The sequence below is a fragment of the Notolepis coatsorum genome, assembly GCF_963971535.1.
Source record: "Notolepis coatsorum genome assembly, chromosome: 19".
In the NCBI taxonomy this organism is placed as follows: domain Eukaryota; kingdom Metazoa; phylum Chordata; class Actinopteri; order Aulopiformes; family Paralepididae; genus Notolepis; species Notolepis coatsorum.
The window spans coordinates 38,425,506-38,442,938 of record NC_140183.1 but is presented as its reverse complement, the minus strand read 5'-3'; the positions used below and the strand labels follow the sequence as shown (position 1 = coordinate 38,442,938).

Here is a 17,433-nt window from a genome sequence, read left to right as displayed (position 1 = left end):
CTGAAGATGACATGGAAGGATAAGATCAAGAATGAGGAGGTACTGAGAAGAGCGGATATGCAAGGAGGACAGCTGCTGGAGAGGTTGAAAAAAGAGAAAGATGGAGTTGTGCGGGCATGTTCTGAGAGGATTCAGCGGGGAGATGTTCAAGAAGGTGGTGATGGGGAAGGTGGATGGAAAGAGAGGAAGTGGAAGACCAAGAAGAGGCTGGGTAGACGACGTCTGTGATTGGAGCGGAGTGAGAGGCGGAGTCACGGAGTTGGAGAGAAGAAGTGGGGACAGAATGGGTTGGAGAGTGATAGGCAACCTTCGGAACGAAGAAGCCACCTAATGATGATGAATGTTGAGCGAGTTGTTGCCAGATGTGCGCAGACACAAGCAGTCCCTAGCTGAGTAAGTTTCCAGTGTATGAAAGTGTATGAAACTTTCCAGTGTACGTCCCCAAGGACTTCAAAATTGCGAGAGTAACACCCCTGCACAAAAAAGGCAGTAAATTAGACTCAGGCAACTACCGCCCTGTTTCTATCCTTACCTCCATCTCGAAAGTCATGGAAAAAATTGTATACGAACAGGTCGAAAAATACCTTGCGGAAGAAAATCTAATCTACGAATTCCAATCTGGCTTCAGAACATCCCACTCCACTGACACATGCCTTCTCTATTTAAACAACCACCTCAAACGAGGTGGACGCGGGCTAATACTGCGGCATGGTCATGCTGGACCTACAAAAGGCCTTCGACACTGTCAATCACACCATTCTGATTGACAAGCTAAAAGCTATTTGTTTTGATAGTCTATCAGTGAGCTGGATGCAATCCTACCTGGAGGGGAGAGAGCAGATGGTGGAGGTAAACGGTACCCTATCCCCCCCCCCACAGTGAGCTGTGGTGTTCCACAAGAAAGCATACTAGGTCCGCTACTGTTCCTAATTTATGCAAATGACATGTCGTCAGCTTGTGACTGCAACTTGTTCCTGTTTGCGGACAACTCAGCCCTGCTGGTCTCTGACAAGAACAAGTTACAGGTTGAAAAAACCCTCAGCTCAGAACTAGGCAAAATCTGCATATGGCTCGCTGATAACAAACTTATCATTACACATGGGCAAAACAGAGTCCATTCTCTTCGGTTCAAATAACAAACTCAGCAAGACCGACGGCTTCTCAGTTACAGTGGGTGACAATATTGTCACAAGGAAAGAAGATATTACCTACCTGGGTTCCATCCTAGAGGCAAATCTTTCCTGTGACAAAATGGCATCCAATGTAATAAAAAAAGTCAACCAACGAACTCGATTCTTGTACCGGATCTCCTCACTGGTAAACAAGAATACCCTGAAGACTCTGGCAGGAGCACTCATTCAAGGGTACTACGACTATGCTTGCACCTCATGGTACCAAAGCACCTCAAAGGCGCTAAAAACAAAATTACAAACATCTCAAAACAAACTGGTCAGACTACTGCTTGACCTTACTCCTAGAACCCACCTCACCCCTGCCCACTTTGACAACCTAGGATGGCTTAGAGTAGACGACAGTACAGCAACTTGCAATGGGCCTGTTCTACAAGATACACTACACGACCAAGGTACCCATGTACATGTCAAAATACTTCCCAAAGGTCAGTGAATACCACGATCACAACACCAGAGGGAGCTCCACAAATCATGGTAAACCCAGATTCAAGGGACTAAACACGTTTTGGAATTATGCCACATCAATGTGGAACGCCCTACCCAAAGCTGTAAAGGAATGTGAATCACTACCCACTTTCAAAAACACTCTCAAAAAACACCTATGGGAGACTGCAATTCGAAACTGGCCCCTGTAAATGTCCTAACACAACCCCCTCAAATGTACAGTAAATGACCAAGTATGGTCTTGTCAATATTCCAATGTACAGTTTTGCTTGTACAGTTGTACAGTGTCCCCCACCCAATGACGCTTGAAACCCCATAGAGGCTTTCAGGAAGTGTAGTTCTGAAAGATTCCAACGCTGATCAACAGCTAGCTATGGCTGCAAAAAAAACTACAATTCCCATGGTTCAACATTTCCAAAATGGTCGCCTCTCGTGAAATAAACCTGACCAACTAAATGAAAATCTATCTAATAACACTTTAACCTATTGTTAAACTAACGTATTGATGATAATATACATTATAAATGCTGTTGTGACATGGTTATGATGTTTATACTTGAATACGTTTGACGAAAAAAACAATACTTTGGTCAAACAGTCTGGAGATATTGATTTATGATCGGCCCGGTATTACATTTTTTATTTATTTAACGTCATAAATAGATCAATACAGTCCGTATTGAGTAATGTTGCATTTCTTTTTCAAATGTAGCCAAGAGTAAAGACCCTAACCCTATCAAAGCAGTAGTAAAAAATGGACGACTTTGACGCGAGAAGAAGCACTCATGAAATCGTTGTAGTCCTAATAAAGAGGAGACCCAGGGCTTTTGATGGACTTAGAAATTTCATAAAACTACACTACCGAGCTCACACCAGCCGCATACAAACACAAGCCATTTTTCTTTTACAAATATTCTTTTTTTTTTTTAAACTTTGACCAGTCAGCTGGTTCTTTTAGCGTTTATCGCTTTTTCATCACATTCATACTTGGTCAAGTTCGACCGACAGAAGCAGGCTGAAAGGGTTCAGATGGGGGGGAAGACACTCTGGGAAAGGCACGGCTGCCGTCCGGGATTCGAACGCGCTCAGCCCCAGATCCGTGACTAGCACGGTTGTCCACGGCGCTGAAATAGCACTCGCGGTACGTGGTGAGCTACTGGAGCTCCCCCTTTTACAAATATTCATGTGAAAAATCGTGTTTATATCTCACAGGTCGAACAAACCTCAACGTTATTTGCCATAAAATACAACGTATATTGTTTCTTTACCTTTCTGTGAAAGTCTAGAAAAAGCTATGGACATTATACAAAAGTAACTCTACTTACAGTAGATTTTATTCACAGTCTTTGCTGCTCTGTAACGGGCGCCTCGTGGTGGTAATAAATCCAGATTTAACTCTGCCATTGGAAAGAGATTTGGCCCGACATATTTCAAATTGCATATGTGTCCAGATGGCAAAATTCAGTACTGTATCTACAAAAAAACCTGTAAATCATCTGCCCTTTGTTCATTTGCTTAGATTTTTTGTACACTTGATCTCAAGAAGGGGCTGGATGAGCTCAGTGGCTCATTGACCAAACCACTTTTGGTTAATGTTAGCATGGTGTTATTCACCGTCAAAGATTGAAGAAAAATAAATAATAATCATTTATATTCCCCTTTGGTTCATTACAATTTACTCAAGCATAGTAACAGACTCAATATTTCTGATACTGGGAATACATTCCCTGAGGTCCATATATGTCCCTAGAAACCAAGACCATGCAAATGGACCTTGTAGAAGTGGAGCAATCTTCCATTGATTTTGGTATGTACTTTTAGGCAAATTTTCTGAAAATATGGCTCAGGCTTAAGAGGTTAAGAGTACATTTGTACGTACTGTATATATAATATAAGTTCATGCACCGGCGTCACCAAAACGACCTGTAGGAGTCGCTGTCCACAACAGCCAATCCCCACCCACCGGCTTTCCCACCCTCTAACTGTCTAACACTTGCCAATTGTGTTAGTATGAACGACCGGCCAGTCGGTAGCAACGCCGAGAGCTGGGCTCGAACCCAGCGTCTCCTGCGTTAGTGGCGAGTGCCTTGCCCACTGTGCCAATCAGCCGCCCATGCTGCTCACTCATGAATGCTCTGGTACAGTTAGTGATGTAGCTGGTGTGTGTTTACGTCCGGCGCTAATACGTGTATATCCCTCTCTCCTGTGTGACTGACTAGTTATCCACTTACCTTTTACCACCTTATCTGTTATTTTTAAAACTTGACTTTATGTTCACTTTATTGCCCAGAAAGGTGTCTGTTTGTTCTAGAGACGGGGGTTTCCCCTGGATGCACTGGTTAAACATTCTACTACTGCTTCTACGGGTGGAACGGTTCACAAAATCGACGGTTCGGTTCGTATCACGGTTTTGGGCTAACGGTTTTCGGTTTGGTTCGATATACGTTGTTTTTAATTTTTTTTTAAATGTAACACTCCAAAAATGTAAACATGCTTCTCATTTATTAAAAAAAAAATTAAAAAAAAAACGGTTTACAGTGGTTTTCCTTAAAGGGGAACTATCTTATAAATGGCCTTTTTCAGTGTTTAGCATTGTTTCCTAGCTATGTGGACTTATATTAATATGATCTATGTCTCTAATTCTCATATTGGCGCATTCTTCCAATTCTCCTCTCACAATATTCACCCTCACTGAACTGAGTCATCTGAAAATGTGATGATTTGTGATGTCAGAAAGACACCGCTGCATGTTAATGTTCAGGCGCCGGCGCCGCGGCGCAGTGGTTTAGGTGGCCAGGCTCAAAACAGCTCGAGATCTTGAGGTAGAAAAATGCTGTTTTTGAGGACTTGATTAGAAATACAAAACAATGAATTAAAAAATATATATAATTACAGAGGTGTTCCATAAACTCACAGGAATTGTGTAAAAGTGCCCAAATAGTGAAATAAATAGTAAAATAGTTCCCCTAATGTTTGGCACACAAAGACCGAACTGACTGAAAAATATAGGGTACATTTGTCAAAGTATTAACTTAGTGCAAACAAACAATATGCTCAGCCAGCACTAGACTTTCCTTTCTTTAAAATAAAAACAAAAAAACAATGTCAACAATGTTTAAATTCCCTGATTGGCAGTTCTTAACACTTTGAGTGCCAGCCACGAGAAATCTCGTTAGTTCATACCATGCGTTGAGTGCCAAGAACGAGAAATCTCATTATTTAATCTATATTTTTTTTATTATCGATTTTTCATTTTTCATCAATCTAGCCTAGGCCTGCCACGATAACACATTTTGCTGGGCGATTAATTGCCCCCGAAAATATCGCGATAAGCGATATTATTGCGACCGGTTAGAGATTTTTTTTTTATAAATTTATTTCCCAAAACTTTTATTTTGAAGCCCACCGCTCCGTCTTTTCCGGTTTTAGACTTTTATTTTGAAGCCCACCGACCGGACCGGAAGTATTGTTGTTGTTGCGATTATCCTAAGCAGAACATATGAGCCGACAACATGTCTCGTCCGGTTGTTTTTGAGCTAATAACAAATGTTGAGATTGTTGGTGAACAACTAACTTTAGGTTAGTTTTAACGTTAGCTACTAACGTTAGATGCAGCTACTACAGGCAATCAACGATGAGGAGGAAGCGTCAAAGCAGTATATAATAGAATAGCTGTGGTGCGTAGGCACTGCAGCACGACTCGAAACTACCGGAGTGTTATAATAAATTAATTCGTGTTTAACTTGTCCCCGTGTCCAGTCCTTTGACCAGCCCCACCCGTTCATTGTAAACAATGATGCATGTAATTGTATTAACGTTATTCTGTGTTGTACTTGTAGCTATGCTATACGTTGTATTTCGTTTGTTAGCTAATGTTGTTAGCATGGAATGAGAATCAAAGCTCTATCTTTCATCTTTATTTAGCAGTCCAGTTTCTCCGGGCAGTAGCGAGTAACTACTTGGGTCTAAAAATAGCTAACGTTACACTACAAATAATGCTACTTGGTTAAAAGGAGCCACACTATTGAGAAATGTAGTTAAGCTGTGGCGTTGCCCCACGGGGCTCCCGTGCTGTACTCTAGTAACGTCAGCGACCCGCCTCCCAACACGGACAGTGACTGACAAGCGGCACTGGTTCCGCCTCATTAAAACAAACGCGCAAATAGCAATTAATCGCGCCCGTCAAAATCATTGCATTCATTTTAATTATCGCAGCAATTAATCGATTTATTGCTTATCGCGGCAGGCCTAATCTAGCCTCACATTACCAGTCGGGATCTGTCTGAGCTCGAACAGGGAAAATACCACCCCCTATCGTCTCTCTGGATGGTATTGCACCCATTGGATTGGACTGAATGAAATGGATGGGGAAAATAGAGTCTGGAATCCACATTTTACTTGTCAGGCATGTAACCGGAGACAATCCCAGTCATTGCCCACCCTCAGAACAGCATGGAATATGTGTTTCCACTACCCAGCGTTGGATCAATAAACGCGATCGATATTTGGAATGGCGATCAGGAATTGGAATAATTTTTTTGGAGAACCAAAAAAACAGTCTTGGGATAATCAGAGCTCTTTTCACCTATATCTCAGCGTGTCCCATATGTGTGTGTGGCTGTGAGTGTGTGTGTGTGCTGATCAGGAAATAAGATAATCGATTTTTCATCCCGCTTCTCTAGCGTGCATAAGTACACATATACTATCGATAATCTAGCGTTTATTTGAAAATTATTCATAAATAGGCCGAAAAAGTTACAACGTGTTTTGTGTATTCCAGTAAAACGCGATTCCTGCAGAATCTTATTTTTTTATCTGGAAGTTAAAAAAACAAGTGTTTTTCAAAATGGTATAAAACGGAAATGTAACTATTAAAAAACAATCTGTTTTGACAATGTTGACTGCAAACAAGTCATTGATAAGCGACGGGCGTATTAGACACATAGGCATCATTTAAGATATAGTTTATGCGTTCGCAAATGTGATCGCCTTCCCATTGACTACAGCGCTGGCACTCAAGCGCTATTTCTGGCGCCCCCTGCTGGCACTCAAAGTGCTAATGGAAAGATTTGTTTTCCGCTTGAAATTAAAGTGCAGTATTTGAAATACAATGAAAGGAATATGGCTGGATTTCTTATCAAAAGGAAAAGTGTCACTGTTATTTAAAATAAATAAACTAACACACACACTGTACTGTTTCAAAACAACACTGCTCTGTTCATTCTATTTTTTAAATACGTACATTTTCTGTCTACATTTATTTAGACTAACATTATTTAAATATTGAGTGCAACTGTGGTGGATTAACGTAATTCGGTGAGTTGGAACCATCTATGGGTTGGGGGACCGCACGGACATTTTAGCGTCACAGACCTTCTCGACTCTTAACGTTACCGGAGTTGAATCTAGTTGATAACATGCAGTGGAAAAACGGCAATAGTCCCGGTTGGAGTTAGTAAACACAGTTGTATGTTAGCCTTCTTGGATGTTGAATAAACGCCTATCATTGTCTTTCAACACTCCGCCTCTCAGACTCCCATTTTCTCCTCTGCTAGCTAGTAGCTAGTAGCTACGGTAACATTTTATTCAGCTGTATTAACGTTAGGGCTGGCGGGCTACCATAGTTAAAGTGCGTTGTACAAACCCTGCTAAGTGCTAACGTTATGGCAAGATGTGTGTAGGCCTATGTAATGTTAATGGCTATGTTTTTAAAGTCGTAATGAAGATTGATTTATAATATATTGTGCTTGCAATTTCCACACTAGCACCTGCTGCCAGCTGAGCAGCCAGCACGTCACCTCTCCCGGCTCCGTGCCAAATGAAGATTTTTTTTGCTCATCCCGTGAACCGAACAATACACACACGCCCCGAACTGGGGAGGTCGTGCCGAACGGTGTATGGTTCGAATACGTACCGTTCCACCCCTAATTGCTTCTTACTAAGCAATGTTTGTTGCTCAGACTCAAAGCGCTTTACAATGTAGGGTGGAAATTGCCTCCTTCACCACCACTGTGTAGCACCCAACCTTGGACTACGCAGGCTCAATGGCTGCCATACACTGGCACCAGGCACACATCACACTACACAATGGCTGAAAGGCTCAGGAGATGGGGATTGATATCAACCAATTAAAGGGGTGGTGATTAGGTGGCCTTGATGTCAGAGACCTGATTGGGAATTTGGCCAGGAACGTTGGGGGAACTCCCTACTTTTTGCGATAGACGCCCTGGGTTCTTTAATGACCGAATTCAGTCGAGACCTCGGTATAGCGGTTTAATGTCTAATCCGAAGGTTGGTACAGCTCGCCTCAAAAACACACACTCTATAATCATTTTAATGTTTTTCAATGAGAATAATGATGCAAAAATGATCATCCCCTCTAAATATTGTGAATTGTGAGTCTGGGCTGTTGGGCCCCTTTTCCCTGGGAATTTTCACATTTTCTTTTTTTTACATAATATGAAACTACAGGTTCATACCTTCAAAATAAGCCATCAATTGTAAAATGTTAGCCGATAGTTTTCAATCAATGTCCTATGAAACATTCTGGTAACATTATAACCAAATCTCAGTTTAGGGCTTTGAAACACATGAAACACAATTCAGCTATTTGATGAAAGGACTACACTCCCAGAATTCAATTCACTCCACACCAATTAACACCTGAACAAATGCCCAGCTTCCAGTCTGTCGTTCCTTTGTTATTCCAATGACTGAATGTATTTTGACCCAAGAGGCCCAGAGAGAGGGTTGTTGATAAAGCTACATGTAGGGTGCTAGCTTTATCTAAGCATTTTGCATAGTGAGCGGCTGAGAGGCTGAGCTATACATTAAGACAGTCAGGACAAGCTTCAGAGAAAGGGCAGCATGGTGACGCAGTGGTTAGCACTGTTGCCTCACAGCAAGAAGGCCCTTGATTCAGTGGTTAGTAATCAGTGATGCCACAGATTACTTGTAAAAGTAATCTGATTACTGATTACTGATTACTCCTTTAAAAAGTAATCTAAGTTACTTTACTGATTACTTGATTATCAGAGTAACTTAGTTACTTTGAAAGTAACTAGGTTACGAAGTCGTCGTCGTTCCCCCAACAGTTTTTTTTTAAACGCTTTATTGAAAGTGCATAAATTGTTTTTAACTTGTTTCTCTGCACATAACGTAAATTGTTAAACTAGTGCTTCAGCTTCTGTACCATCAAGTATGGTAAAGCAACAGTCTATGATGCTCACAGCATTAGAGCAGCCAGCCAGTGGTTTTACAAAACCAGTGTATCACATCTAACAAATGCAGGCTGAACTATTCAATTATATCAACTGTAACTGTTACAAAGGATCAGATTAAACCGAATATATGTATTTATTGATTGATATATATATTGCATAATATTTGTATATCGTCTGATATCCCTTGTGTATTCTTTGTACATATACACGGAATATCCCTTTAACCTAGTACAGACCATAATATTTCGTTCTCCTATTGGACAGCGCCCCCCAGGCGCCAGCGGCCATACCCCAATGCCGAGTTCAAAGCCACCGTCAAGACATGTCTGTACATGCCCGGCTTTGCCCAGGAATACGAGACAGAAATAAGGTTGGCACTAGATTGTTCGCTGTGCATATAAATATGGCGCAGGTGGATACAGCAGTAGTCTTAGTAACAAGTTGAAGCCTCACCCACTATACAACGTGCGGTGAAGTAGGGCCCGTTTTGCCCCAAAATAGAGTCTTGTCTTATCCTAATACGTTTGTTCAACGTATCGTTCGCTCCTTACTAGTAAAGCCTTCATCACGAGTCGACGACCAAGTGAAGTGAGCAACCGTGCGTCTAAATAGAGCACTTATAGCCGCGTGCAAATAGGATAGTAAAGTGTCAGAGCCTAGTTGAATAACGTCAAGTTCAACTTAGTTAATGTGAACCACCGCGCACCGGAGGATCTACACCGGTGAATGCAGAGCCCCTTTCCGGCTGGATTATTATTATTATTGCTTTGGACCAGACTGTTGGAGCGGAGAAGAACCGTCTACACCCACTACTGTGGGATTTACCCGTGACGTGAGGAGCATCACTCGAGCCCGTCTCAAGGAGAGGCTGTCCGGCTTTCACCTGTGCTGCACGCATACTGGGATTTCGTCTGCTTTTCGTCTGCCGATCAGGGAGTAATATACCGCCTCCCAGAGCAGGAGCTTATTGAGTCCCCGCTGATCCAGACTTTGCATTCGAACATTTGCTCCCCCTGCTGGCTTACAACCGGTGGGAACCCCCTACCAGAATCTCCCGCTGCCTCCCCAGAGTACCATAGATATAATTCCTAAGATTCAGGTTGTATTCTTATCTCATGCGTAATATGAGAATGGACATTCATTATTGATTTGCCTACGCACATTCCTTTGCCTTATAAGCGCATTCAAAGTAAAATAGAGAAGTATATTATGTACCTTTTGCTGCAATAAATACTTAAATACAACTTTGTGTGGAACCGATTTCATTGTGGGGAAGTGTTCATCATCATATACTTGTGTACGGTATGGCCAGTAGTAATGTACATAAGACGGTAGTGGTTTAATGATACCATACTTATTAATACAGTCAGGGAATTGTACCCCTCAGTTACAGTAACTATTAAATTGTTTTTATAAATGTCTCTCTATAAACATACAATCAGTCTCTCTTTAACATGTAAATTAACTGTAAATCTGGCAAATAAGAGCTTTTGCTCTGCCACCATCAACCCTCCTGTACCTAGTCGAAGCGTCGGCTAGTGTTGTGATTCCAGATGCTTTCAATGCAATTGGATGTGCTGTTTTTAGCGGTAGACAGTATTTTGTTTCCTCCGCCGTGAAGTAGTGACTGAGGCTACGTTTAGACGAGCGTTTTGGGGTGGAATTCTGAACAGAAACCGCAAAAGTCATCTTGCGGTTTCACTTTTAATTTTGCCAAGCGTTTTGGGGTGGAATTCTCCGACGACGGAGCCCTGCTGTCACACGATTGGCGCATATGTCACATGACGTGCTGTGAAGACCCGCCCTACTCTGCCTCTGATTCGCAGACTGTGGATGGGGAATTTGATTGAACCAAAGCAGAGTCACTCACAGACAGAGGGACCAGTCACAAGAAGGTCCTTGGTTCAGTGGTTAGCACTGTTGCCTCGCAGCAAGAAGGTCCTGGGTTCAGTGGTTAGTAGGGGTGGGAATCACCAGTTTCATCACGATATGATACGATACGGTATCTTTGGACAACAATACGATATTTGCCGATATCACAAGGTCTGCCATGATACGATACAATACGATTAGATTCAGGTGCCTGCGATCGATATGAGACAATATTATATGCCCATTTAACACAATCAGTAACATTTAGATCAACTCAAAAACGCAACGGAAATATCATTTGACATTTATTTTTGACCTCTTCCAGACTTTTAAAGGAAAAACAATCTATTGTTTTTAATACAAATATACCTCCTGTTCACTGTAAAGTGCAACGTTTTGATATATTGAGATTTAAACTTAAGTAAAAAAATTTGGAACTCACAACACGCAACCTAAAACCCCTTCCTCTCCCAAACCGTTACAATTGTTTTATGTTGCATGATGATCATTAATACATTTATTATGTATTGTATTTTTTATGTTTAAATATCAACATTATCTGTCCATCCTCAGTACACTTACTATAAATATACTATACTTCATCTGGTCTTTCCACACACACACACGCACACACGCACACACACACAGAAACGGAGAATGCCTCCCCCTCCCCAGTCATAAAGGAATGGCGAGGATTGCAAAGCATGTTCGATGCATTTGACCCGTTGCGGAATAAAACAGCAGGGATTTGTTTTGGGTCGCAAAATAGGCACACTAGCCTTGCTCTGTTTCAATGTCCGCGTTTCAGACGCTACTGCTGTGTGCTGTGGAGCTAAGCGGATACGACTCCACGGGATTTTCAAAATAAGAGTATCGCAATATGAATAGATCTTTTTACATTGCATCGATCCTATTGGATCATTGATGATATATTTATCTGGATCGATGTATCGTCCCACCCCTAGTGGTTAGTACTGTTGCCTCACAGCAAGAAGGTCCTTGGTTCAGTGGTTAGCACTGTGGCCTCACAGCAAGGTCCTGGGTTCAATTGGGCTCCTTGGATCCACCAGAGTCTCAGCTTTCCAGTCTAACCCATTTATATTTATACAGTCCCAAAACTGTTTAGGGATACAGTATACAGAAATGGTAAAATACGCCATTTTTAGAATAGGTTAAAATAACCCATTTGTGGGGTGCGGCTGGGTAGTGCAGTGGACCAAGCACTTGCCTACCACCGCAGAGACTCTGGGATCGAATTCAGCTGTCAGCGGTACCTCCGGCTTGGTGTTAGCGGTGGGAAGCCGGTGGGGTATGTGTCCTGGTCGTTTAAACTGCGACTCCTACTGGTCGGTCGGGGCGCCTGTTCAGCAGGGAGGGGATCTGGGGGAAATAGCATAGCGTGAACCTATGTTCCCCCAGTGAAACTCCTCGCTGTCGGGTGAAAAAAAGCGGCTGGCGACTCCACATGTATCGGAGGATGCATGTGGTAGTTCTATACACTCCCCAGGCCGACAGTGGGGCAATGCGCGCAACGACCAGGAAGGGAATTGGCATAACCAACCACATGGATTTAGCATAAAGTTGGTAAATGAGTTTCCCATAGAACCCATCTTCATTTAGATATCTTGAGGTGAGGTCTAGGGACCCCTTTGAATATGGCCATGGCAGTTTTTCCCTAGCCAACATTTAGCCTAACTTTGTTGCATTATTTAGCTAGCATGCTAGCATGACATGGTTGATAATAATGGATTACCTAGGTTGTCTAGTTTCATGTGATAGCGTTATCTTCATTCCTGTGCCAACGCTCCCACCGGTCTCAGAGCGTTAAACAGATTACAGTATACAGTACTTATGAAACCATCCTTGCTTCTAGCTGCCTTTGACTTTTTTATGTGCCAGGTGTGCTGCTTCTCTGTAAGTTAAGCTACAGAAAACGTAAATAGGTGTGGAACTACCTTGCTATCTTAATGGCATGCATAGCCAAATGGAACACTAAGCCATGTTAAAGCTGCTGCGTCAGGCAAGTGCCTCCGTATATACGCAGCAAGAACAGAGAGACTAAGTCTCAGCTTTTTCCCTCAGGCCATCAGAACAATGAACACTGATCTCTCCACACACAAGCACACATGAACACACACATGCACACACACAACATTCTGCACTCGCTCACAGACAAACGCACCATAGGTCACTTTTAAACACAAGAAAATGACACTTTAAAGGAAGGGGAAAGGGACACTTTAAGAAAATAACTTGTTGTGATTGTTGCATAGTATAGTTAGTAACAGCAAGTATAGCATAGGGACATAGAAGTAAAACTGCACATTGTATTGGAGTGTACATAGGATCCAGTGCCTTTAAGTGATTTATTAACATGTCTATTTATCATGTCTATTCTACTTATCTTATTATTATTACTATTGTTTTATTGCACAATGGTAGCGGGCATGGCCAACTGCATTTCACTGTATGCCCTGGTATGTATGTGATGAATAAACTCTTGAATCTTGTTCAATGATACATTTTTCAATAAATAGTTGACATTACTTGTTGGGGCTTGTTGTGAAGTGTACTGTCATCCTCTTCTTCACAACAACCTGTTCCGACTCATAATCCCAGATGCGTGTATTGAGGTTGAAACTGCTCCTCTCTTGTATCTTCAGTGAGATCTTCCCTTACCTGGTGGTGGTGATTGGCCTGGAGAATGTGCTGGTCCTCACCAAGTCAGTGGTCTCCACTCCTGTGGACCTGGAGGTCAAGCTACGTATCGCTCAGGGTAAGAGAAGTGTGTGTGGATGTGGAAGTGAAAGGATTATGTCAGTTATTTTCAACCTAGACTCCTTTTCTGTCGTCTCTTGCATCATACCAATTGATTCTGACCAAAATCTAGTGAGTTGAACTACTATTAATTTAATTGTTTGAATTTAATTTTTCTGTTGTTGGTGTTTGAGTGCTTGAGTTGGCATGTCCTTTTGACAGATTTAAAGGCTTTAGCCTCTTAACAGGCACCCATTCTTTAACTTTAACTTGAGGACTGCATACTTTTTTTGCAAAGCTTAGCTTTATACTTTATACTTATTGCACATGCATGAGCCTGGTCTCTTTTGAAAGATAACGTTCTGAAGTTACTAATGCAAAAAAGGTAAACCACTTTTAGTGCTAATGAAATAGAGTAACAGAGGTGTGAACTTGAGTTGAACTTTTTCTGTAGTGGTTCCAAGATTCCATATTCCAATATTCCAGCATAGAGGTATTAGCTGGAAAATACTGCGGTTCCATAGCCTGAAGTCTATACAAATCCGTTCAGAAATGGGTCTTTGAGAGACGTTTTAGTAAAACCGACGCCAAAAAAAAAGCGTTTCAAAATCCATTTCCTCATCCACCGCCGTGCGTTCTGAAGTTCACTTCTGGTTTTCCCTTGTCAACTTTCACCTAGTTCCTATATTTGCACCCCCCCACGTGGGGTTATTGTTGGAAGCGGACACTCGTTGGCTACAACCAGGGGTGCGTTGGTCATGGGACGGGGGTGCACGCCAAGCAACCGGCTCTGTGAGCAGAAGCACGCTCACGCACATGCACGGATGTGCACGCGCGTGCACAGAGGAATGCGCTGCACTCGACTGATGCGCCAACTCGCCAAATACCCACCTGGCTACTTTGCATAACAATAGCTCGGGTTGTCAGGTGTGTTCAAATACGTCCTCAGATACATTCACACACAACTTGTGAATGAAATGTGTTACATTCCATTCCTAGAGGCAATTAGGTATTGTCTTTAGTCTGTGCGCACGCAAGGGAACATTTATGCGCATGCGCGGGAGCGTGCACGTGGTGTCATTAACACTTTCAGTGCCGGCCATTTAACATTGAAAACCCTGTTAAATGCCAGCACCCACTTCAATGATAGCGTTGTGACCGCATATTCTCTCTTAAATTATGGCTATAATAATAATACACAAAAACGTTGTAATTTTTCGGCCTATTTATGATTCGTTTTCAAATAAACGCTAGATTATCGATAGTATATGTGTACTTATGCACGCTATAGAGGCGGGCTGAAAAATCTATTCTCATTTCCTGATCAGGCATCACCGCGCACACACACACACACACGCATAGGGAAAAAGCTTATATCTCCGTGAAAACAGGTCTGATTATCCTAAGACTGGTAAAATAGATTCCTTACCTGAGATCAGATGTTATCCAAAAAGATTATTCCAATTCCTGATCGCCATTCCAAATATCAATCACGCTTATTGATTACAGTGTTGGTACTGTAAATACATAATCGTCGCTGTTCTGAGGGCCGGCGATCACTTGGTCTCTTCAGATGCCTTGACGGAAAAATTAAATTAGCAAACTAACCACTCCCCCTGCATCAGTCTGAACTAATGGGGTGCAGTTACACAGGGAGACGATAGGGGGCGGTATCTTCCCAATTGAGCTCAGAGAGACTCTGCAGCACTAACCCGAGGCTCAATTGATGAAATATGAATTCAAATCGCCAATAAAAATAAAAACGGCAAACAGACGCTATATAGCGTTGGCGGGCACTCAAGGGTCGGCATGAACTAACGACAAAACGCGTGGCTGGCATCCAAAGTGTTAAAACAGTGCAACCAGGTATGAAATCACCAACGCACCACTCGCTACAACGCTGACCAATAATTTTATTGGAAGTTCTGGAGCGTCTGGAGTCCGGGGTGGTCATGGTCGAGTGAGGTGGCGTTTGAACGGCAACAAATAGATCTTTCGAACGGTATATTATATGTTTGGCGAAAAATGCAGCCCGAGCCGCTAGACGCTCGCAAAGTGCTGTGACTTGCGTGCATGGGCATGAGGGCCCGATTTCGGGACAGTGCAAGTTAAGAGGTTAACACATTAGTGAGCCATGTCTTCACTTGAACCACAAGATAGAAATGAGAATGAATTTGTATGTGAATTAAAATAATGTGGGGAAAATGTGTTGTCTTGAAGCAAAGCACAACACAAACAACAAGAAGGTACAGTTTTGTAATTAAATGTATTCTCAGACATATATTACTACAGAGTGTTTCAGTGTTTGGGTGCCTTTTTTTTTTTTGAACAAGGTTTTTTTATTGAATATTTAGTTTTTACAGGCGGTCCCACATGGGCCAAAAGAAAATACAAATAAAATAAGGCCCTCCCCCCCTCCCTCCCCCCACCCCTATACCAGACAAAATCATTCTAAAATACATTAAAGCATTTTATCAATCAATGTTTTTCTCCTTTTAGCTCTTAAATCACCAGACAGCAGTCACATATCTCCTGCATTCTGTAGATAGAGAAGAGGAATAGTAAGAACATAATAGAAAACAAAAATAAAACAATAACAAGCTGAGAGACCAGGAAGGCCAGTCAGATCGCCTCTGTCACATTATCCGCTTCCATACCCTCAAAGAAAGTTAGGAAAGGATCCCAAATATTGTGGAATTTTTCGGTACAACCTCTGACAGTATATCTGATCTTCTCCAGTTTAATATGATACATGACCTCTCTCATCCAGTGGCCGTAGACAGGTGAACCTGGGTCCTTCCATTTGAACAGTATCAGCCTTCTGGCCAAAAGTGAACAGAAGGCCAGCATTCTAGATTCCCACCATCTAAAGTGGATGTCCTTTGGGGCCACTCCGAATAATGCAATATATGGTGATGGCTCCACTTCCTTTCCAAATATCTTAGAGAATGTGTCAAAGATGGTCTGCTAATAGGTGTGCAACTTTGGGCACGTCCAGAACATGTGGAGCAGAGTGGCTGGAGCCTGTCTGCAGCGGTCGCTATGTCGGGATATATTTTAGAGAGCCTGTCTTTAGACCAATGCAGTCGGTGTACAATTTTAAATTGGATAACCGCATGTTTAAGGCAAATGGAAGAGGAGAAAATCCCCTGTATTTTGTCCCATGTGTCCTCTGCGATTGGTTCACCTAAGTCAGTCTCCCATCTGCCCATGAGGAGATCTAAAGGTGTCGAGTTGCTTCTATTAAGTAGTTCATAGATTCTGCTTTTAGCCTGTTTCTGGATCAGTTTACAGTTCAAGATTGAGTCTAAAAGGGAGGCAGGAGGACACACTGGGTAGCAGTCCGAGTTCGAAGTTACGAAGCTCCGGAGTTGCAATTATCTATAGAAGTGTGACCTAGGGATCTTGTATTTCTGTACTAGCTGTTCAAAGGAGGCAAAGTTGCCGTCTATATAGAGGTCAGACAGCGTACTCACTCCACTCCCAGCCCAACTGTCAAAGGCCCTATCCATCGTTGATGGGACAAACATGTGATTTCTTGTGATCGGAGCAGCCAGTGATAGTTCCCTGAGGTTCTAAAATTGGTTCCACACTTTTATCGAATGGATGACAACTGGGTTCGAGGTAAAGCTAGATATGGGCTGTGTGAACGGGAGCTTAGCACATAACAAGGCAGATAGGGAGGTGGATTTAACCAACGCTCTCTCCAGCACTGTCCACCAGGGGGCTGTGTCCTCGCCCTTTACCCAGTATAGTAACGATCTTATGTTTGCTGCCCAGTAGTAGTAAATAAAGTTTGGAAGCGCCATCCCACCCATTACGCGGGGTCTCTGCAGCATAGATCTTTTGATCCAGGGCGGTTTTTTGTTCCAGATAAAGGAAGATATCTGGTTGTTTATCTTGGAGAAGAATGTTTTAGTCAGAAAGACTGGAAGACTCTGAAA

The 17,433-nt window shown here is 42.4% G+C and overlaps 1 protein-coding gene across 1 annotated transcript in view; it reads left to right on the top strand.

Annotated features, from left to right (window-relative positions):
* Positions 1–17,433, top strand: part of scap (SREBF chaperone) — a 211,039-nt gene that overhangs the window by 102,621 nt on the left and 90,985 nt on the right. Inside the window, 1 exon segment of the mRNA XM_084336159.1 lies at positions 13,396–13,508. Coding sequence (XP_084192285.1) covers positions 13,396–13,508 — 113 coding nt within the window.